This window comes from Bremia lactucae, linkage group LG6 (genome assembly GCF_004359215.1).
Source record: "Bremia lactucae strain SF5 linkage group LG6, whole genome shotgun sequence".
NCBI lineage: Eukaryota > Oomycota > Peronosporomycetes > Peronosporales > Peronosporaceae > Bremia > Bremia lactucae.
In genome coordinates, this window is record NC_090615.1 from 6845048 (window position 1) to 6859740 (window position 14693).

Here is a 14693-nt window from a genome sequence, read left to right on the forward strand (position 1 = left end):
GGTACTTTAGGGGATGGTCAATTTAAATAAAGTAATTAGACCCTCAACTTGAGTGTGGTTCACATTGTGACCCACCCTTGTGTATGTGATGCACATAGGTGCTTTCACATTAGGAGGGATGACGCCTAGCGTCTTCCGTGATGACGGTTAGCGTCATCCGTTACGCGAGGTATATAGATAGATACGCTCGCAATACATATTAGTGTTATCGATAGAGATGACATATTTGATTGGTAAAATTAGGTATTTATATTCAATGCGATTAAATATAAATCAGTCTGAAAACTACTTCCTACTTGATAAGTGCGCATGAGGAGTCGGATTACCGCTCGCGTGACGACACTTTATAAGAGTACTTAGTGCGTTGGATGAGGTCGCTAAGGCGCCTAACACAACTACCTCGGGCACACGAGAGTAGACGGTGAAATCGCTTTCTCGCTGTGCTAGGATGTGTGCTTAAGTAGAGCGTGCGGCATTAAGACGTGCCCGCCTACACATTGAATTACCTTTCAATAGCTAAATACCCTTAGCTGCCTAGAAACCTTCCTCGGTACTCTTGCATACGTGAAGTTTCGAGGCACCCTACCTACACTGTAATTAGTGTAAGGTTAACTAGTACTGAACAGTACTAGTGAAAGGTGCGGGTGTGGTAGACCCCATTCCCAAATTAAAACTAATCTTTTTACTGTTAGCTATTACCTCGTAAAAGTAACTTCTATGCATGCGCAAGAGAGTACTTTCCATTGCCCGTTCCATGCTCATTGTCACTCTTCCTGCAGTTTCTTTGGTGCAGTCAATCAAGTGCGGGCGCTTGACGAATAATTTGACTCGAGAGTGTCCCTTTTGAACACAAAATGCAGAAATGAGCAGATAGTTCACAATAAACCTCTTAAAGTCGATTGCAAGCAGAATATTTCAGCTAGAAAGATTGAGACACAAGACATTATAAATACTTCGCCTTGACACGACAATGAGTGAACCTATCCTCGCCTTTATCGACTGCAGCGCAGGCATAGCAGGCGACATGCTTCTAGGCGCGCTAATTGACGCAGTACGTATGATCTTTGAATCGTCTCCGTCTCTTACGTATCATTCATCGGTAGGGAGCTCCGTTAGAAGAGATTACAAGGGGCCTTGAGTCGCTGCAAGGTATCGAAGGCGAATGGAAACTTCACATTCGCCAAGTTTGGAAGGGACCTGGGAGTATTGCTGGAACAAAGGTTGATGTGGAATCCATATATCGCCATAAAGGGGCGGACGCTCCCGCGCCGAATAACCGTGGACATGAACACAGTCACAGTCATGGACACAGCCATGGTCACCATCATCGTCATAATCACAACATGCCCACGCAAAATGAAATTAAGAATACTCAGGCTGCATCAATTGAGATGACTCATGATCACAGTCATGACCATGTCCATGATCATGACTCCCGTGCGCAGGAGAATCCTATTGGCGAAAACGAAAAAGAGCCCATGCGCAATTTGAATGATATTAAGAAATTGATTGCTGAAAGTGACTTGTCGGAATGGGTGAAAGAAAAATCTGTGGCAGTATTCACGCTCTTGGCTCAAGCAGAGGCGCACACGCACGGAACGTTGTTGGAGGAGATTCACTTTCACGAAGTCGGCGCGATTGATAGTATTGTGGACACAATTGGCTCTATCCTTGCATTAGATTTGCTACACGTCCGTCAAGTACATGCATCGTTCCTTCCCTTCTCGTCCGGGACGGTGAATTGTATGCATGGAGTCTTGCCTGTGCCCCCACCAGCTACATTTCGTTTAATGATTGGCGTCCCTGTATGTCCCGCACCGAAAGGGTAAGTAAAAAAAATTCGGAGCTTGTAGTGTTGATACAGTAGGTCTTACGTTGCTTGATCCTTAGAGCTACGGGAGAACTTGTGACACCGACAGGAATTAGTCTTGTAAAGGCCTTGGCGTCGACTTTTGGTGAGCCACCGCCGTTCATCCCGACCCATACTGGAGTTGGAGCTGGCACGAAAGACTTTCCAGAGCATGCCAATATTGTACGCGTGGCAATTGGGATGAAAGTTGACCCAATGGCTACTGCGAAAAGCTACGTCAACCCTGCGATAAGGTTAGCAAAGCGAAAGGATGCTTCGTATCCGTTTGAAATGGAAAAGGTTGTCATTCTTGAGACCAATGTGGATGATTTGAATCCACAGATAGTCGGTTACGTCTCGGAACGACTGCTATCAAGTCACCTCGCGCTGGACGTGTGGCAACGCCCTATTCAAATGAAGAAGAACCGGCCGGGCGTGTGTCTTAGGTACGAGCTGTAAAATTATTTTCATTAGATTCGTAATTGGATCATTTCCACATTTAGCATTTTGTGCCGCATGGAACGTGAGCAAGAAATATTCGAAACTCTTTTCCGTGAGACCTCGACGCTTGGTATCCGGCGGTAGGTGTTACGGAATAACTTTGCGATATTTTAAACCATTTTAATGGTTACTAATTTTTGTATATATTTAATTGTAGAATTATTATCGATCGCGCCTTCCTTCATCGCAAGGTTGTCCAAGTTCCCGCCTTTGGTCGCTCTGTGGATGTCAAAGTAGCATTTTTGGGCGACGAAGTTGTGAATGTGCACCCTGAATATGCGCATTGCACAGCTATTGCCAAAGAACAAAAAATTCCTTTGCTACAAGTGATTGATACTGTAAAGAATCTCGTTGACACAGAAATCGCTCAATGATCGACCACATGAGTAACGGTGTATAATTTAAGCCCAAAGATGAGCTTCCGATATTCATCGGTCTCAGGTCGTGTCTTTATCTCTTCAACAAGTTCCAAAAATTCTTCAGCTCGTTCATGCAAGCGCCCGCAATAAATGCAGCCAGACGACCAGGAATCACCATTTGCACCAAATTGGCAGCCAAGAAAGCAAACCACGTATCATAGACGAGAATCTCACCATTAAACATGGCATCTAGCGCCACCTTGGCCGTGTCTTTAGCATCCACGGTCATCCCAGGGACCTTCATACACAAAGCCCCGTCCATTTTCGCCACTTTGCTAAAATTAGTGTGAACCGGTCCAGGGCAGATACACGTGACTGTCACCCCCGTGGACCGGAGCTCATAGCTCAAGGCTTGACTAAAACTCGTCACGAATGCCTTGCTACTTCCATACAACGCTGCAGTCGGGACCACAGCGGCTCCAGCAATCGAACTAATGTTTAAAACACGCCCAATCCTGCGTTCTACCATTTGTGGCACAATTGAACGAGTAAGTTTTACGAGCGCTTGCATATCCAGCGTCATGAGCTCGTCAATCTCTTGTTCCAGTAGCTCCATAAAGTCTTTTGATAGAGAAGCCCCTGCGTTGTTTATGAGAATGTCAATAATCAGTCCCTCGTTTTTGACATATCTTATGAGCTTGTTGATTCCTTCGATCGTTGCTAGATCACATACACACACCAACACTTCAGTGGGGCGATTCACAAGCTCCATCTCAGCGCGCATTCGATCCAGGACCGTCCCGGAACGCGCCGCCAACACTAGTGAGTACTTCTGTTCCGAAAGTAAGTAGCTCATCTCTCGCCCAATGCCGGACGACGCTCCCGTAATAAGCGCATAGCGCTTTGGCTGAGGTATCGTAGGCTCAAATTTCCACAAATGGTAGCGCGTTAGTACAAAGTCGAGACTCGATAGCGCGAAGTAGAGAAATAGGAACCAGCGCACTGTGCGCACAACAATTGATGGATCCATTGAGGCCAATGTCAGGACCATCACTCCCACTAGATGCACAGATTTGTAGACGACACTCACGCGCTCTCTACGTCTCGGAGTAGCAGCAGGCATTGACAATATCTTTTATTTATGTGAATTTCGTTCTTGGTTATTTAAAATGTTACGGTGACAATAATACTTTTGTGTCAATTGGTTTCGACATTTGATCATGACAATTCCAAACCCAATTCTGACGATGCGGGACTGGCTGACGGACCAAGTCTACGGGGCGCCAGCTTACATGGTAGTGCCTTTTGCGGTAATTGCTGTAGCGTATGTCGTCCTTGCTGTTCATTTCATTATGCACATGCGTGGGCTTAATGTGAGCTTTGCGGGCAAGAAGAAGAAAACGGCGCTGCTCTTGGGCCCGCGCCACGCTGGCAAAACGAGCTTTCTTCACTTTGTGCGAGACGGGAAACACGTAGAAACTGTAAGCTCCATGAAGGAGAAAACTTATAACTTCAGTGTACATCCAAAGTACAATCCCGACAAGTTTGACGCAGAGCTTACAGTCATCGATTACCCTGGCCACGAACGCCTCCGCTCGTAAGCCGAAAGAATAATTATTGGCATTGAAATGTAAAGTTATGTATACTGATGTATGCTGGTCATTATTGATAATATTGTAGTCGAGTAACAGAATTTTATCCGATAACAAGTTGCATTGCATTCTTTGTGGACGCTAGCGACGTGCCGTCGTTCCGAAAAGCTGCAGAGTACGTCGTTGCCTACTCATTTGAATGCATTAAGAGTTTGCTTATTGGTACGCACAGGTTCCTGTACGATGTCTTTGCCAACAAAAAAATCAACGACCAGGCACCTCCAATAATGATCGTGTGCAACAAGAGCGAGATTACGACAGCAGCCAGTCCGCAGGCGGTTCGTGACGCGCTCGAGAAGGAGTTGACGCAACTCAAAACCACGCGCTCGTCGTTAGAGATTGAGGGAGACGAAGACGAGCAAGATCGACTTCAAGTACCTGTTGGACGCGATGCTGTCCCATTTCAATTTGATGTCGATGCACCCTGCGATATCTCGTTCATCAAGTGCAGCGTCAAGGATGCCGATATTGAAGAGGTTGTCCGCTTTATTCAACAATACTAACACTGCTGAGCATTAATGTTCAATAATGTTGTGGTTTACGTAATTCATACATTTAGCAAAGTGTATCATTTTTTTCTCAAGTATTAATGATTACCCCAAATTCGCAATACTATTGCCAAGTCCGTAGAGCTGCCCCGAGTATTTTGCTGCATTCTCGACTTTGCCGTCAAAAAAGACTTCAACCATTTTAAAAAAAGTAGCGGCTGTGAGGAGGGCGTCGGACCCAGCTTGGTGCATCGTGCCTATTCTCTCCACTTTAAGGTCCTCCGCCAATCGACTGAGCCCTCCGACCTTGTCAAAGTCCATTCCCACGTGCTTAAGATCATACGTGGCTGGAAAGTACGTATTTAACAGGTCAAAGAACGTCTCCTCTTCGGCTGGTAGCGGGGCGCATGTTAGCACTTTCAGCAAGTAGCCAAAGTCCGAGGAGCCGTGAAACGATACCCACTTGACGTGGTCACCGAGTACGAGTCCTGATGGGACTAACAGCTCGCCAAATCTAGCAACCTCAATTCCCTTTTCCTCGTGCTGCGCAAAGTCAATTCCAGCTTGCTTTAGGATCTCAATCGAATCTTGTGCGTACATGTCTTCACTAAGGCTAAATTTGAAGTTGAATTGCCACACTGGAACGCCTTCCATGTACGAGCCGTCTTCATTAAAAAATGCGACACCAAGCTGGATGATACGCAACAGATCGACGTTGCAGCGCAGCGTTTGGTACTGGTAGTCCGTCGAAGTCGTGAACGAGCCGATCGGGCGCGCCACAACTCCTGGATACTCGGTGTCCATGGCTACGTAGCAACCCTTAGTCACTACGCCACGTATAGTTTTCATCGTTTCGTCCAAATTCGTTGCCCATACATCGCGAATCTCCACGTCGGCGGGCATAGGGCGAGCCGACAGCATGGTAGACGACGAGCCCTTCAGGAGGTACCAAAACCCGAGCTTTTAACAACAAGAGCCCAGACGAACCAGCACTTCTTAATGGCCCGAGCGGATGATGCTTGAAACAGGCAATGAAGCGGCACAAGGAGAAAAAAAGACCACGCCAAGAGCTGCACACGCAGCGTCACTTGGTTCCGTAGCTTTTAGTTTATCCGACTAAACAAAACTTTATATAATTGGGCGATGATCTACTGGTATTTCAACCAGTAAAACCAACCTGGAGAAAGGTACATTTGACCAATAAGTCGATTCAAATTAGTTTAAGTGATATGCTCTTGCAGTCGCTCCTAGCCACGCAGATTCGGCTACTTCGGGTATCTCCCACCTCGAATGGCGTAGCACTTGCATCTCGCAAACTATGCAGCAATGTCAACACTTTTTGCTTACATTTAAATCAACTCCGAGCGTTAGCAACAATCGATAGCAGCTCACGGAACCAAGTCGTGAAAGACTGCGAAAGTCTTCGTAAAAACGAGCAAGAAGGCGAGACGGTTAAGCCAAGTGAGAATGAAATGAGTCCACTAGAGCGCTTGATGCTTGATTTGCAACACTTTGATTTGGACGACGCCACGAAAGACAAAGCCGCGGAACTAATGGATCGGAGTCGCTGCCTTAAAAGGACAAATATCAGCCAAAAATTTGGCACATTTAAGCGCAATACGTATCGTCGACGAGAAAATTCGGAGAGCCACTGGCAACTTGGACGTCGAGCCGAGGGCCACGTCATTGGTAAAGATATGGACGAGATCGACTACGAGGCTGAGCTAGAGAACGTCTGGGGGGAGCACGAGCTTAAGCAGCGCAAGTTTAATCAGGCTTTGCATCGTACAAAGGACGAAGACCAAGTGTGTGGCAATTGTGGAGAACGTGGTCACCGCATGAAGAATTGCCTCATTCCTCGTATTTGTTCCAATTGCGGGAATTTGGGCCACACGGCTCACCAGTGTCGATACCGGAAGAATCCCGACTCGGTCGACGAATTTCTAAAGGAGGAAGAGGTGCTTAAAGAGAAGAGACGAATAAACCAGCAACTTCGACGAAAAGCCGCCAAGGCAGCCAAGAATCCAAGCATGCCTCGTCCAAAGGAAGTACCGACAAGTGAATTTAACAAGCGGAACGAAAGTCTACGAGCGGAGTTGAATGCTGAATTGGACGCGTACGCTGACATGATTGAAGCAAAGGCTCGTAAGCGGAACGAAGCGGTAGCACACACAAAAGTAGATAATCATTTGGCAAAGTAAGACTAGTAAAACGGCAAAATAGATCATTCGAGCACAGCGACGCTGTCGTATTTATCTTGTCGGTCTTACGAGGTAGCCCCAAAGCCACCACCACCAGGAGTTTGCAGCGTCAAGATTTCGCCTGGGAGCACGTCGACCGTGTTTTTTCCACCCAAATTTACCGTCCGACCACCGAGGCGTTGCAAATGATTCATTCCGCGTGCCCCTGGGGCGCCACCCTCCAGTCCGTAAGGCTCAAAGGCTCGGCGTTCCGATAGAATACTCACCGTCATACGCTCCAAAAACTCAATCTGACGTACAACGCCGTCGCCGCCACGGAATTGGCCAGCCCCACCAGATCCGGATCGGAGGTGAAAGGCGCGCAGTAGCACAGGATAGCGTTTCTCGAAAATCTCGGGGTCGGTTATCCGCGTATTGGTCATGTGCGTGTGAATGCCACTTCGGCCATGCCACGACGGACCAGCACCGGCTCCCCCCGCAATGGTCTCGTAGTACCCGCCTAGAGTCGCACTTCCAAATGTAAGGTTATTCATACAGCCTTGCGACGCCGCACAGGCCCCAAAGGCTTTAAGAATAACGTCCGTAATCCGCTGACTCGTGAGCACGTTGCCGCCCACAACAGCAGCTTTCTCACTTGGATTAAGAATGCTTCCTTCAGTTGGAAAGCGCACTTCAATGGGAGTTAAACACCCTTGGTTCAATGGCAAGTCTTCGTCGGAAAGCAAACAACGGAGACAGTAGATAATAGCGGAATACGTCACAGCCGGGGGCGTATTGATATTTCCAAATACTTCCGGTCCCGTGCCAGCAAAATCAAAGATTGCCGACTTTGTGTTGCGATCAATTGTGATTTGAAGCGCAATTTTCGTGCCATCATCCATAAAATCATGAGCGTGGACGATACCCACGGGAGGCAGCTGTCGCTGGAGCGAGAACTCGCACAGCATTTGACGGACCGCCATCTCAGCCGCTTGCTGGATGTAATTCATATACGCTGTCACGACAGGTAGCGAGTATTCACTACAGAGCTCCCGCGTAAGCACGACTCCACGTTGATTCGCGGCAATCTGAGCGCGCAAGTCCGAGAGATTATCCCGCAAATTGCGCGTACCAATGCAAGGCCGTCCATGATCGTCCAGGCGTCCCTTTTGCAGTAGAATCTCTGTCATTTCTTCCTCACGAAACTTGCCGACGGTGCCATCGACAAGCTTAAACGCAACGATGGCCGCCCCTTCCTCTGACAAGGTCTTGGACAATGGAGGCATCGAACCAGGGGCAATTCCTCCAATATCGGCATGATGCCCACGACTCGCCACAAAGAATTTAATCTGACTGCTCGTTTGATCAAAGACGGGAGTAATGACGGTGATGTCGGGTAAATGCGACCCTCCTGCGAGCTGGGGGTGATTCGACACCAGTACATCGCCATCGTGTAAGTCACTGCCCCAAAACTGAAGCTGACAACGCACGGCTTGCTGCATCGCCCCTAAGTGCACAGGCAAATGAGGCGCATTGGCTACGAGTCCACCATCAGGTCCAAAGAGCGCACACGAAAAGTCGAGACGTTCCTTTATATTCACAGACACGGACGTTCGGGCTAAGGTGCGCCCCATTTGCTCGGCGATGCCCATAAACCGATGCGAGAAGACCGACAGCTGAATCGGATCCAGGGGCACAAAGTCGGTTGCTTTTACAGCCATAAGTTTCTGATCCAAGTCGGCACTGTCACGCGTCGATACGACGTAGAGGTCCCCACTCGGCATCACTCGGGCGTCCCACTCCGACTCGACGATCACCGTTGCTGTGCCTTGCATAATAATCGCCGGTCCGCTGTACACAGCACCACGTCGCTCCATCAGATCCTCATGCAAATAGACTGGAATCGGCTTCCATGCCTTGTCCTGTTCAGAATAAAATCGAGTCATGGAATGAGGAACACACGGCTCCACTGCATCAGCCGTAACAGAAGCCTTGGGGGCTACATCTTTCAAGTCCGGAGACACCGTCGCACGTACACGCACGTCATCGACAAGAATGACACGGTTCTGTAGCACAAATCCAAATTCGCGCTGATATGTTTCGATAAAACTGTTTTCGAAATCAAAGGCAGTGAGCGCGGCGACGCTCGTAGCAACGGATTCGCCTTTGGCACAAACAGGTCCACGCGTCATCACGGCATTGTCCGTGCCATCATATCGCAAGTTCAAAAAGTACTGCACCTGCACGTCTTCCGGTTGAAAATTATCATTCATGAGTTCCATCGTGGCTTCTTGAGCGAGCTCGATTAGACTGCGTACGACTGCGAGCTTAGAGTCTGCATTTAAGACGACAGAAGATGGCGATTGCTTATCCACGACGCTATCGGCAACACTCAAGCCATAGGCCGAAAGAATGCCACTATACCGGTGTATATAAATCCTTGACATGCCCAAAGCTTTGGCAATCGAGCACGCGTGTTGCGGTCCTGCGCCGCCAAAACAAGCCAATACGTGGGTACTCAAGTCGAATCCTTTATTCTGCGTCAGGTTCCGAATCGGACGGCACATGGCTTCGTTCGCAACGCGCAAGAACCCTGACGCCACGTCTTCCATCGTATACTGCGTCTTATTGCAGGTATTGATCTCACTCGTTAGCTCTTCAAACGCTTTCTTCGAGCCAGCAACATCCAGCGGTTCGTTTTCATTCAGACCAAAGATTTTTGGAAAGAAATCGGGTAAAATTCTTCCAGTGACTAAATTTGCATCGGTGACACTAAGGTAGCCATTTTTACGATAACACACGGGGCCAGGGTGCGCCCGCACGGACTCGGGTCCGACGAGAAAGAGTCCGTTCTTATAGAAAAGGCGAGAACCGCCACCCGCAGCGACCGTTTGAATATCAAGCTGTGGAGCTCGTACCGTCACGTTCGCAGTCACGCTTTCGAGCACGTGTTCAAAGGTGCCATCAAAGCGCGAGACGTCGGTGGACGTCCCGCCCATATCAAAGCCAATGACCGCAGAGAAAACGTCCAAGGCCTCTGGTGGCCGCGTCGTACGTGCATAGCCCACGACACCACCGGCTGGACCCGACAGAATCGCACGATGGCCATAAAAGTGCTTCATTCGTGCCAATCCTCCATCACTCTGCATAAAACTGATCTTCACTTTGTCTAATCCGTCGCCAAAGCCAGCACAGAACGATGCTACGTATTTCTTAATCACCGGCGTTAGATACGCATCGGCACACGTGGTAAAGCCACGAGGCACTGCTTTGATCATTGGCATGACTTCTGATGATAAAGAGATTTGAGTAAATCCCAATTTGGTAGCTATATCCCGAACAAGTTCTTCATGTCGTGGAAAAGTATACGAATGGAGCAATACAATGGCTACACTTTTAAACCCATCATTTCGCGCAGCTTGAAGCTTTCTTGTCACGTCTTGAACGTCGAGCTCTTGGAGAATACGTATATAGTCCCCACTGACACCTTTTGTATCGGTTGGCAGTCGATTGGTTTCATTATTCACCACTTGAAGACGCTCTTCTACCTCAACGACCGATTCGTAGAGTGTCTGTAGAGACTCACGTTAGTTCACAAAATACGCCATACAACGCAAATGGGTACTTCACTGACATCAGGCATGTGAATCTCTAGGTCAAAGATCTTAGGACGCGATTGATTGCCAATGTAGAGAAGATCGCGAAATCCTTTGGTAGTGACCAGTACTGTACGCTCTCCCTTGCGTTCGAGCAAGGCATTCGTTGCGACTGTTGTACCCATTCGAATGCTTTGGATCATGGACGTGTCGACGGGCTTTTTTCGTGGGTGTGAAGCTCCCGTCATGGCTTCTAATACACGACGAATGCCCTCTCTATTGACAGCGACAATTGTGTTTAGAGGGCTATGCGCTTTGAATCAGGACGTACGTACCGTGGCGCGTCCGGATAGTTGGCCGGATCTTCCGACAGGAGCTTGATCACGTTGGGAATGACGTCCACAATGTCCCCTTGGGCGTTTAACACATCCATCTCGGCGTATACATCGGTAAAGGTCCCACCACGGTCGATGGCGAAGCGAAAAACTCGCATTATTGATCCGTGGATTCGTTAGATTGACGACACGTAAATGTCTTTCATTTGCACTCAATTGCAGATACTGGAGTAAAATTCCAAATTTTCATATCACAGTCTAACAATGTTCTAATAGAGAGTCAATCGAGAATTGCTCTATTAACAAGTTGTTAAACCTCAAGCTGTGGATGATTTACTGGAAGTAAAATAGGAATGGTGGGGATAATGAATTTATCACACCTTGGATTTTATGGCTCAGAATATACGAGCCATGCATTAATAGGCAGCATCAATGTAACGGGGCACCTTTTTTGTTAGTGCTGATGACAATACTACTCAACCTACACTGATTATAGTGAAGGTGGTGTGGGCGGGCGCTAGAAATTGCACGCCATTGCCAAACTTTCACTACCTCCCCAGTTGTATCGCTCCACGGGTGTAGTCCGGTCAGTGGGGCTAGCCGCATATTCTTCCAAGTCCCATTTGAATTGTTTCGTAGAGTCGCTGCTCTCCGTTCCCCATCCAACCTCGATTTACATTCACTAACGTGGTCACATGGGTCTCGTTAATGAATTGTTCCACCATAAACATCTGTCCCGTGTATTTAATCCCCCGCTTTAAAGCTCGATGTGGCCGTAAGCATAACTTCCTCCCAATCACCCAGCTCGTTATTGGCGATCGCTTCGAACAATGACATGGCTATACAATTTCCAGTATCTGGTGTTTGAACAAGTTGTAACCCTATCTTGTGTTAAAGTGGCAAATGTCCACGGCATCGATATGCAACCTTTTTAAAGTACACGCTCCGTTGCATCCCTTAACTCGCTCAATACTCCGCATGATCGTGTTACGCTTCTTCTATTTAAGCGCCATTAATTGAGGCTTTGGTGGGATTGTCGGTGGGTTTTCTTGTGAAGTCGTAGCATTGACTCAGGAACCTGAGGCCCCTGTGAGTGGCAGAAATCTTCATTTTCCCCAGATAAGTCGATATCCGCTTCACTCGCAGTGGGTGTAGGTGGAAAAACACCGGGTCTCCCTCTTTTATTGGCCACGGCTATCGTTGCAATTGGAACTGAACTACCGGACGGCAAGGACTCACCTACGTCGTTCTGGATGGGCTCATTATCCCTCTTAGAAAGAAGGGAGATTACGCTGATGCTATGGACTACCGGCCGTATCTTTACTTCAAACAGGTTACAAACTATTCGCTAAAGTCCTGGCAACACGACTCCAACGCACGATGAATAAACCGATCGGTGATACACAACAGGGAATTGTCCATGGCCGCCAAATGATGAAAACAGTGATGATGATGATTGGCCATCTTGGCCACTGCACGCGATGATCCTGATGTAGCTGCGATGAACAGCCGGGTATATTTTTGCGGCTGGATTTCGGCAAGGCTTACAACAGGGTCGCTCGTGATTTCTTATTTATAGTTCTGGATCGATTTGGATTCTCCCAAGCCTTCATATCGATGATGCGCAAATTGCATTACACGACGACGGCTCGACTCCTCGTCAACGGTTTGTAATCACAACCGATGAAGATTAAGACGGGAATTCGACAGGATTGCCCGCTTGCGCCGCTGTTGATTATATTGGCGGCGGAGGACTTGGCTCTGGCGATTATGCAGGATCCCGAACTCCAGGGAATACAAGTACCAGGAGGTCCTAACGAGCGGCAAATTACTTAGCGTATGTTGATGATTCGACGGTTTTCGTAGGAAGTCCGATAGCTTCCACGAGTGCTACATATTGTAGCCGCATTTGGGAAGTATTCCGGGCTCACGGTTCAGCCAGCAAAGAGTCATTTTTTTAACAAGGTGGTATCACTAGCCGGCTATGAAGGTCTATCTGTGCTACAATCAGGTGACACGACTCGATACCTAGGATACCAAGTTGGAATTGGGAAGCTAAAAGATGCAAATTGGGCCGTCCGGCTACGCACGGTGAAGCGGCGGCTTGCTACAGCAACCCGCGTGGCTACCAGTGTCGCTCTCCGGACACAGATTCTAAACGTAATTATGCTACCTTGCATACTCTTCACAGCAGCAGTCCCTGACAAGCCCGACTGGGCAATTAAAGAGATTCGCAATTTACAAAATTAATTCCTATGGAGGCACTCACTATCGACGGAAACAAGCCGGAACAAGGTCAATCCTGGACTTCTGTCCACACGTAAAGAGGCAAGAGGCGTAGGATTAATCTCCATCCCAGTGGCAGCAAAAGCACACCGCATCAAACACGCACTTTGTGGCTAACACCACGGGCAGACGTGTACGGGACGGATTGGAAATACTGAGTATTTCGAAAGTCGATTCATAACACCGCAAGAACCGGTTCATACCAGACAAATTGGACACCAGCCCTGGACATCGTACCGAGCCGAGTTAGGTGGATGGCTTCGACCAAAATAGCAGATCTAACGGAACTGATGGATAGACATAACAGAAATATGATACTTGTCATATCGCAGACGATAGATCGGAGAGATGGAGATCGGCTAACAATTTTTTGCGAGAGCCATTGCCAGAGATATTATGGACAGACGGTTTTGGCCTACATATCAGTGGGCAGACAACCCCTGGATCCGGGACAGAACTGGAAAGTAAATGACACCGCGAAATATAACAGAATTCGGCAGTGTGCTCTGGCCGACAAGAAAAATTAAAAGGACGGGTCCTACCACATTCACTTTTTGCGTCCCGATGTCTCCGGGGGCGGCTTCGCATCATACGGATCGCAAACTAATGCGGTGGGCGTTAACGATTGTATTCGGTAGTACGTTGCAGAGAAACGCGCGGTGCAGAGCTCCGTAACGCTATGGAATCCGCCGGATCTCTCAGTCCCGTATCGGTGGAACCTGGTGGAAGACAGTACAGTTCATGGCACAGCCGCTCTGCCAATGCGTCAGGAGGTGATCGTTCTAAGACAAGAGCCGGACGGATTCCACTGGAGGGTTGATGAAAAGGCATCCTTTCTCGTAGGATGCCGACTGATGTGGCGGACCTGTATCAATTTAACGGGACCATGTACTTGTCGTAGAGGCACACATAGCAGAACACGGTTTCCCGTGGGTGGTTCCATTAACTACTTCGAATTGTCACGTGCTTTGGCATATAAAACGACAACCTTACAAGCAAGCCAAAAGGGTACTTGGTAAGGGGCTCAATGGAGTAATTGCACCAATCAGCGGAACGAAATGAAAGCAACTTTGCGGCTCTAGAACACACAACGAAGGAGTTGTGAATTCACCGCAATGCAATCACCGAATACCAGGTGTAGGTAAACTATCGAATGGTGCTCATCAGCTCAATTCTTACAGCCCTGGACGGGAAATCAATAACTGCTGTCGAAAATTGCCGGTCTATAGCGGGCAGAAAGAGACTCTGGATCACATATTTTGGAAGTGTTTGGTTGCCCAAGGGTGCTAGAAGACAATCATTACCTTCTGGATAGGTCATATGGTGACACAAGACAGCCTGCAGCAGCTTTTGTATGGCACGGAGGCCCCCATCGCTGACTCCACTAATTACACGGAGGTTTGCAGAACGCGTTCGGAGATAATTTGGCAGCGCGTCCGTCAATGGA

General features: G+C 48.2%; 8 protein-coding genes across 8 annotated transcripts; 4 read left to right on the plus strand and 4 right to left on the minus strand.

The window, feature by feature from the left end:
- Nucleotides 1-970: 970 nt before the first annotated feature.
- CCR75_004590 (uncharacterized protein) lies at nucleotides 971-2958 on the plus strand (the record flags this gene model as incomplete). Its single annotated transcript, XM_067962676.1, has 5 exons — nucleotides 971-1051; nucleotides 1104-1825; nucleotides 1891-2295; nucleotides 2353-2430; nucleotides 2508-2958. The coding sequence occupies 5 exons, from the start codon at nucleotides 971-973 to the stop codon at nucleotides 2722-2724; spliced, it is 1503 nt and encodes a 500-aa protein (XP_067818198.1). The 3' UTR covers nucleotides 2725-2958.
- On the minus strand, nucleotides 2801-3832 carry CCR75_004591 (uncharacterized protein; the record flags this gene model as incomplete). The annotated part of the gene is made up of 1 exon (XM_067962677.1): nucleotides 2801-3832. One exon carries the CDS (start codon nucleotides 3830-3832, stop codon nucleotides 2801-2803), a length of 1032 nt encoding a protein of 343 aa, XP_067818197.1.
- Nucleotides 3833-3929: 97 nt separating this feature from the next.
- CCR75_004592 (uncharacterized protein) lies at nucleotides 3930-5908 on the plus strand (the record flags this gene model as incomplete). The annotated part of the gene is made up of 3 exons (XM_067962678.1): nucleotides 3930-4306; nucleotides 4390-4476; nucleotides 4534-5908. The coding sequence occupies 3 exons, from the start codon at nucleotides 3930-3932 to the stop codon at nucleotides 4862-4864; spliced, it is 795 nt and encodes a 264-aa protein (XP_067818199.1). The 3' UTR covers nucleotides 4865-5908.
- CCR75_004593 (uncharacterized protein) lies at nucleotides 4955-5770 on the minus strand (the record flags this gene model as incomplete). The annotated part of the gene is made up of 1 exon (XM_067962679.1): nucleotides 4955-5770. The coding sequence occupies one exon, from the start codon at nucleotides 5768-5770 to the stop codon at nucleotides 4955-4957; it is 816 nt and encodes a 271-aa protein (XP_067818428.1).
- A 170-nt stretch (nucleotides 5909-6078) lies between the features above and the next one.
- On the plus strand, nucleotides 6079-7050 carry CCR75_004594 (uncharacterized protein; the record flags this gene model as incomplete). The annotated part of the gene is made up of 1 exon (XM_067962680.1): nucleotides 6079-7050. One exon carries the CDS (start codon nucleotides 6079-6081, stop codon nucleotides 7048-7050), a length of 972 nt encoding a protein of 323 aa, XP_067818201.1.
- Nucleotides 6109-11163, minus strand: CCR75_004595 (uncharacterized protein). Its single transcript, XM_067962681.1, has 3 exons — nucleotides 10961-11163; nucleotides 10664-10901; nucleotides 6109-10601 (listed from the first exon to the last, which is right to left on the minus strand). The coding sequence occupies exons 1-3, from the start codon at nucleotides 11116-11118 to the stop codon at nucleotides 7116-7118; spliced, it is 3882 nt and encodes a 1293-aa protein (XP_067818200.1). The 5' UTR covers nucleotides 11119-11163; the 3' UTR covers nucleotides 6109-7115.
- A 393-nt stretch (nucleotides 11164-11556) lies between these two features.
- Nucleotides 11557-11876, minus strand: CCR75_004596 (uncharacterized protein; the record flags this gene model as incomplete). The annotated part of the gene is made up of 2 exons (XM_067962682.1): nucleotides 11557-11745; nucleotides 11841-11876. 2 exons carry the CDS (start codon nucleotides 11874-11876, stop codon nucleotides 11557-11559), a joined length of 225 nt encoding a protein of 74 aa, XP_067818203.1.
- A 1934-nt stretch (nucleotides 11877-13810) lies between these two features.
- CCR75_004597 (uncharacterized protein) lies at nucleotides 13811-14265 on the plus strand (the record flags this gene model as incomplete). The annotated part of the gene is given in 2 exon segments (XM_067962683.1): nucleotides 13811-13883; nucleotides 13895-14265. The coding sequence occupies 2 exon segments, from the start codon at nucleotides 13811-13813 to the stop codon at nucleotides 14263-14265; spliced, it is 444 nt and encodes a 147-aa protein (XP_067818202.1).
- Between the last annotated feature and the right edge of the window lie 428 nt (nucleotides 14266-14693).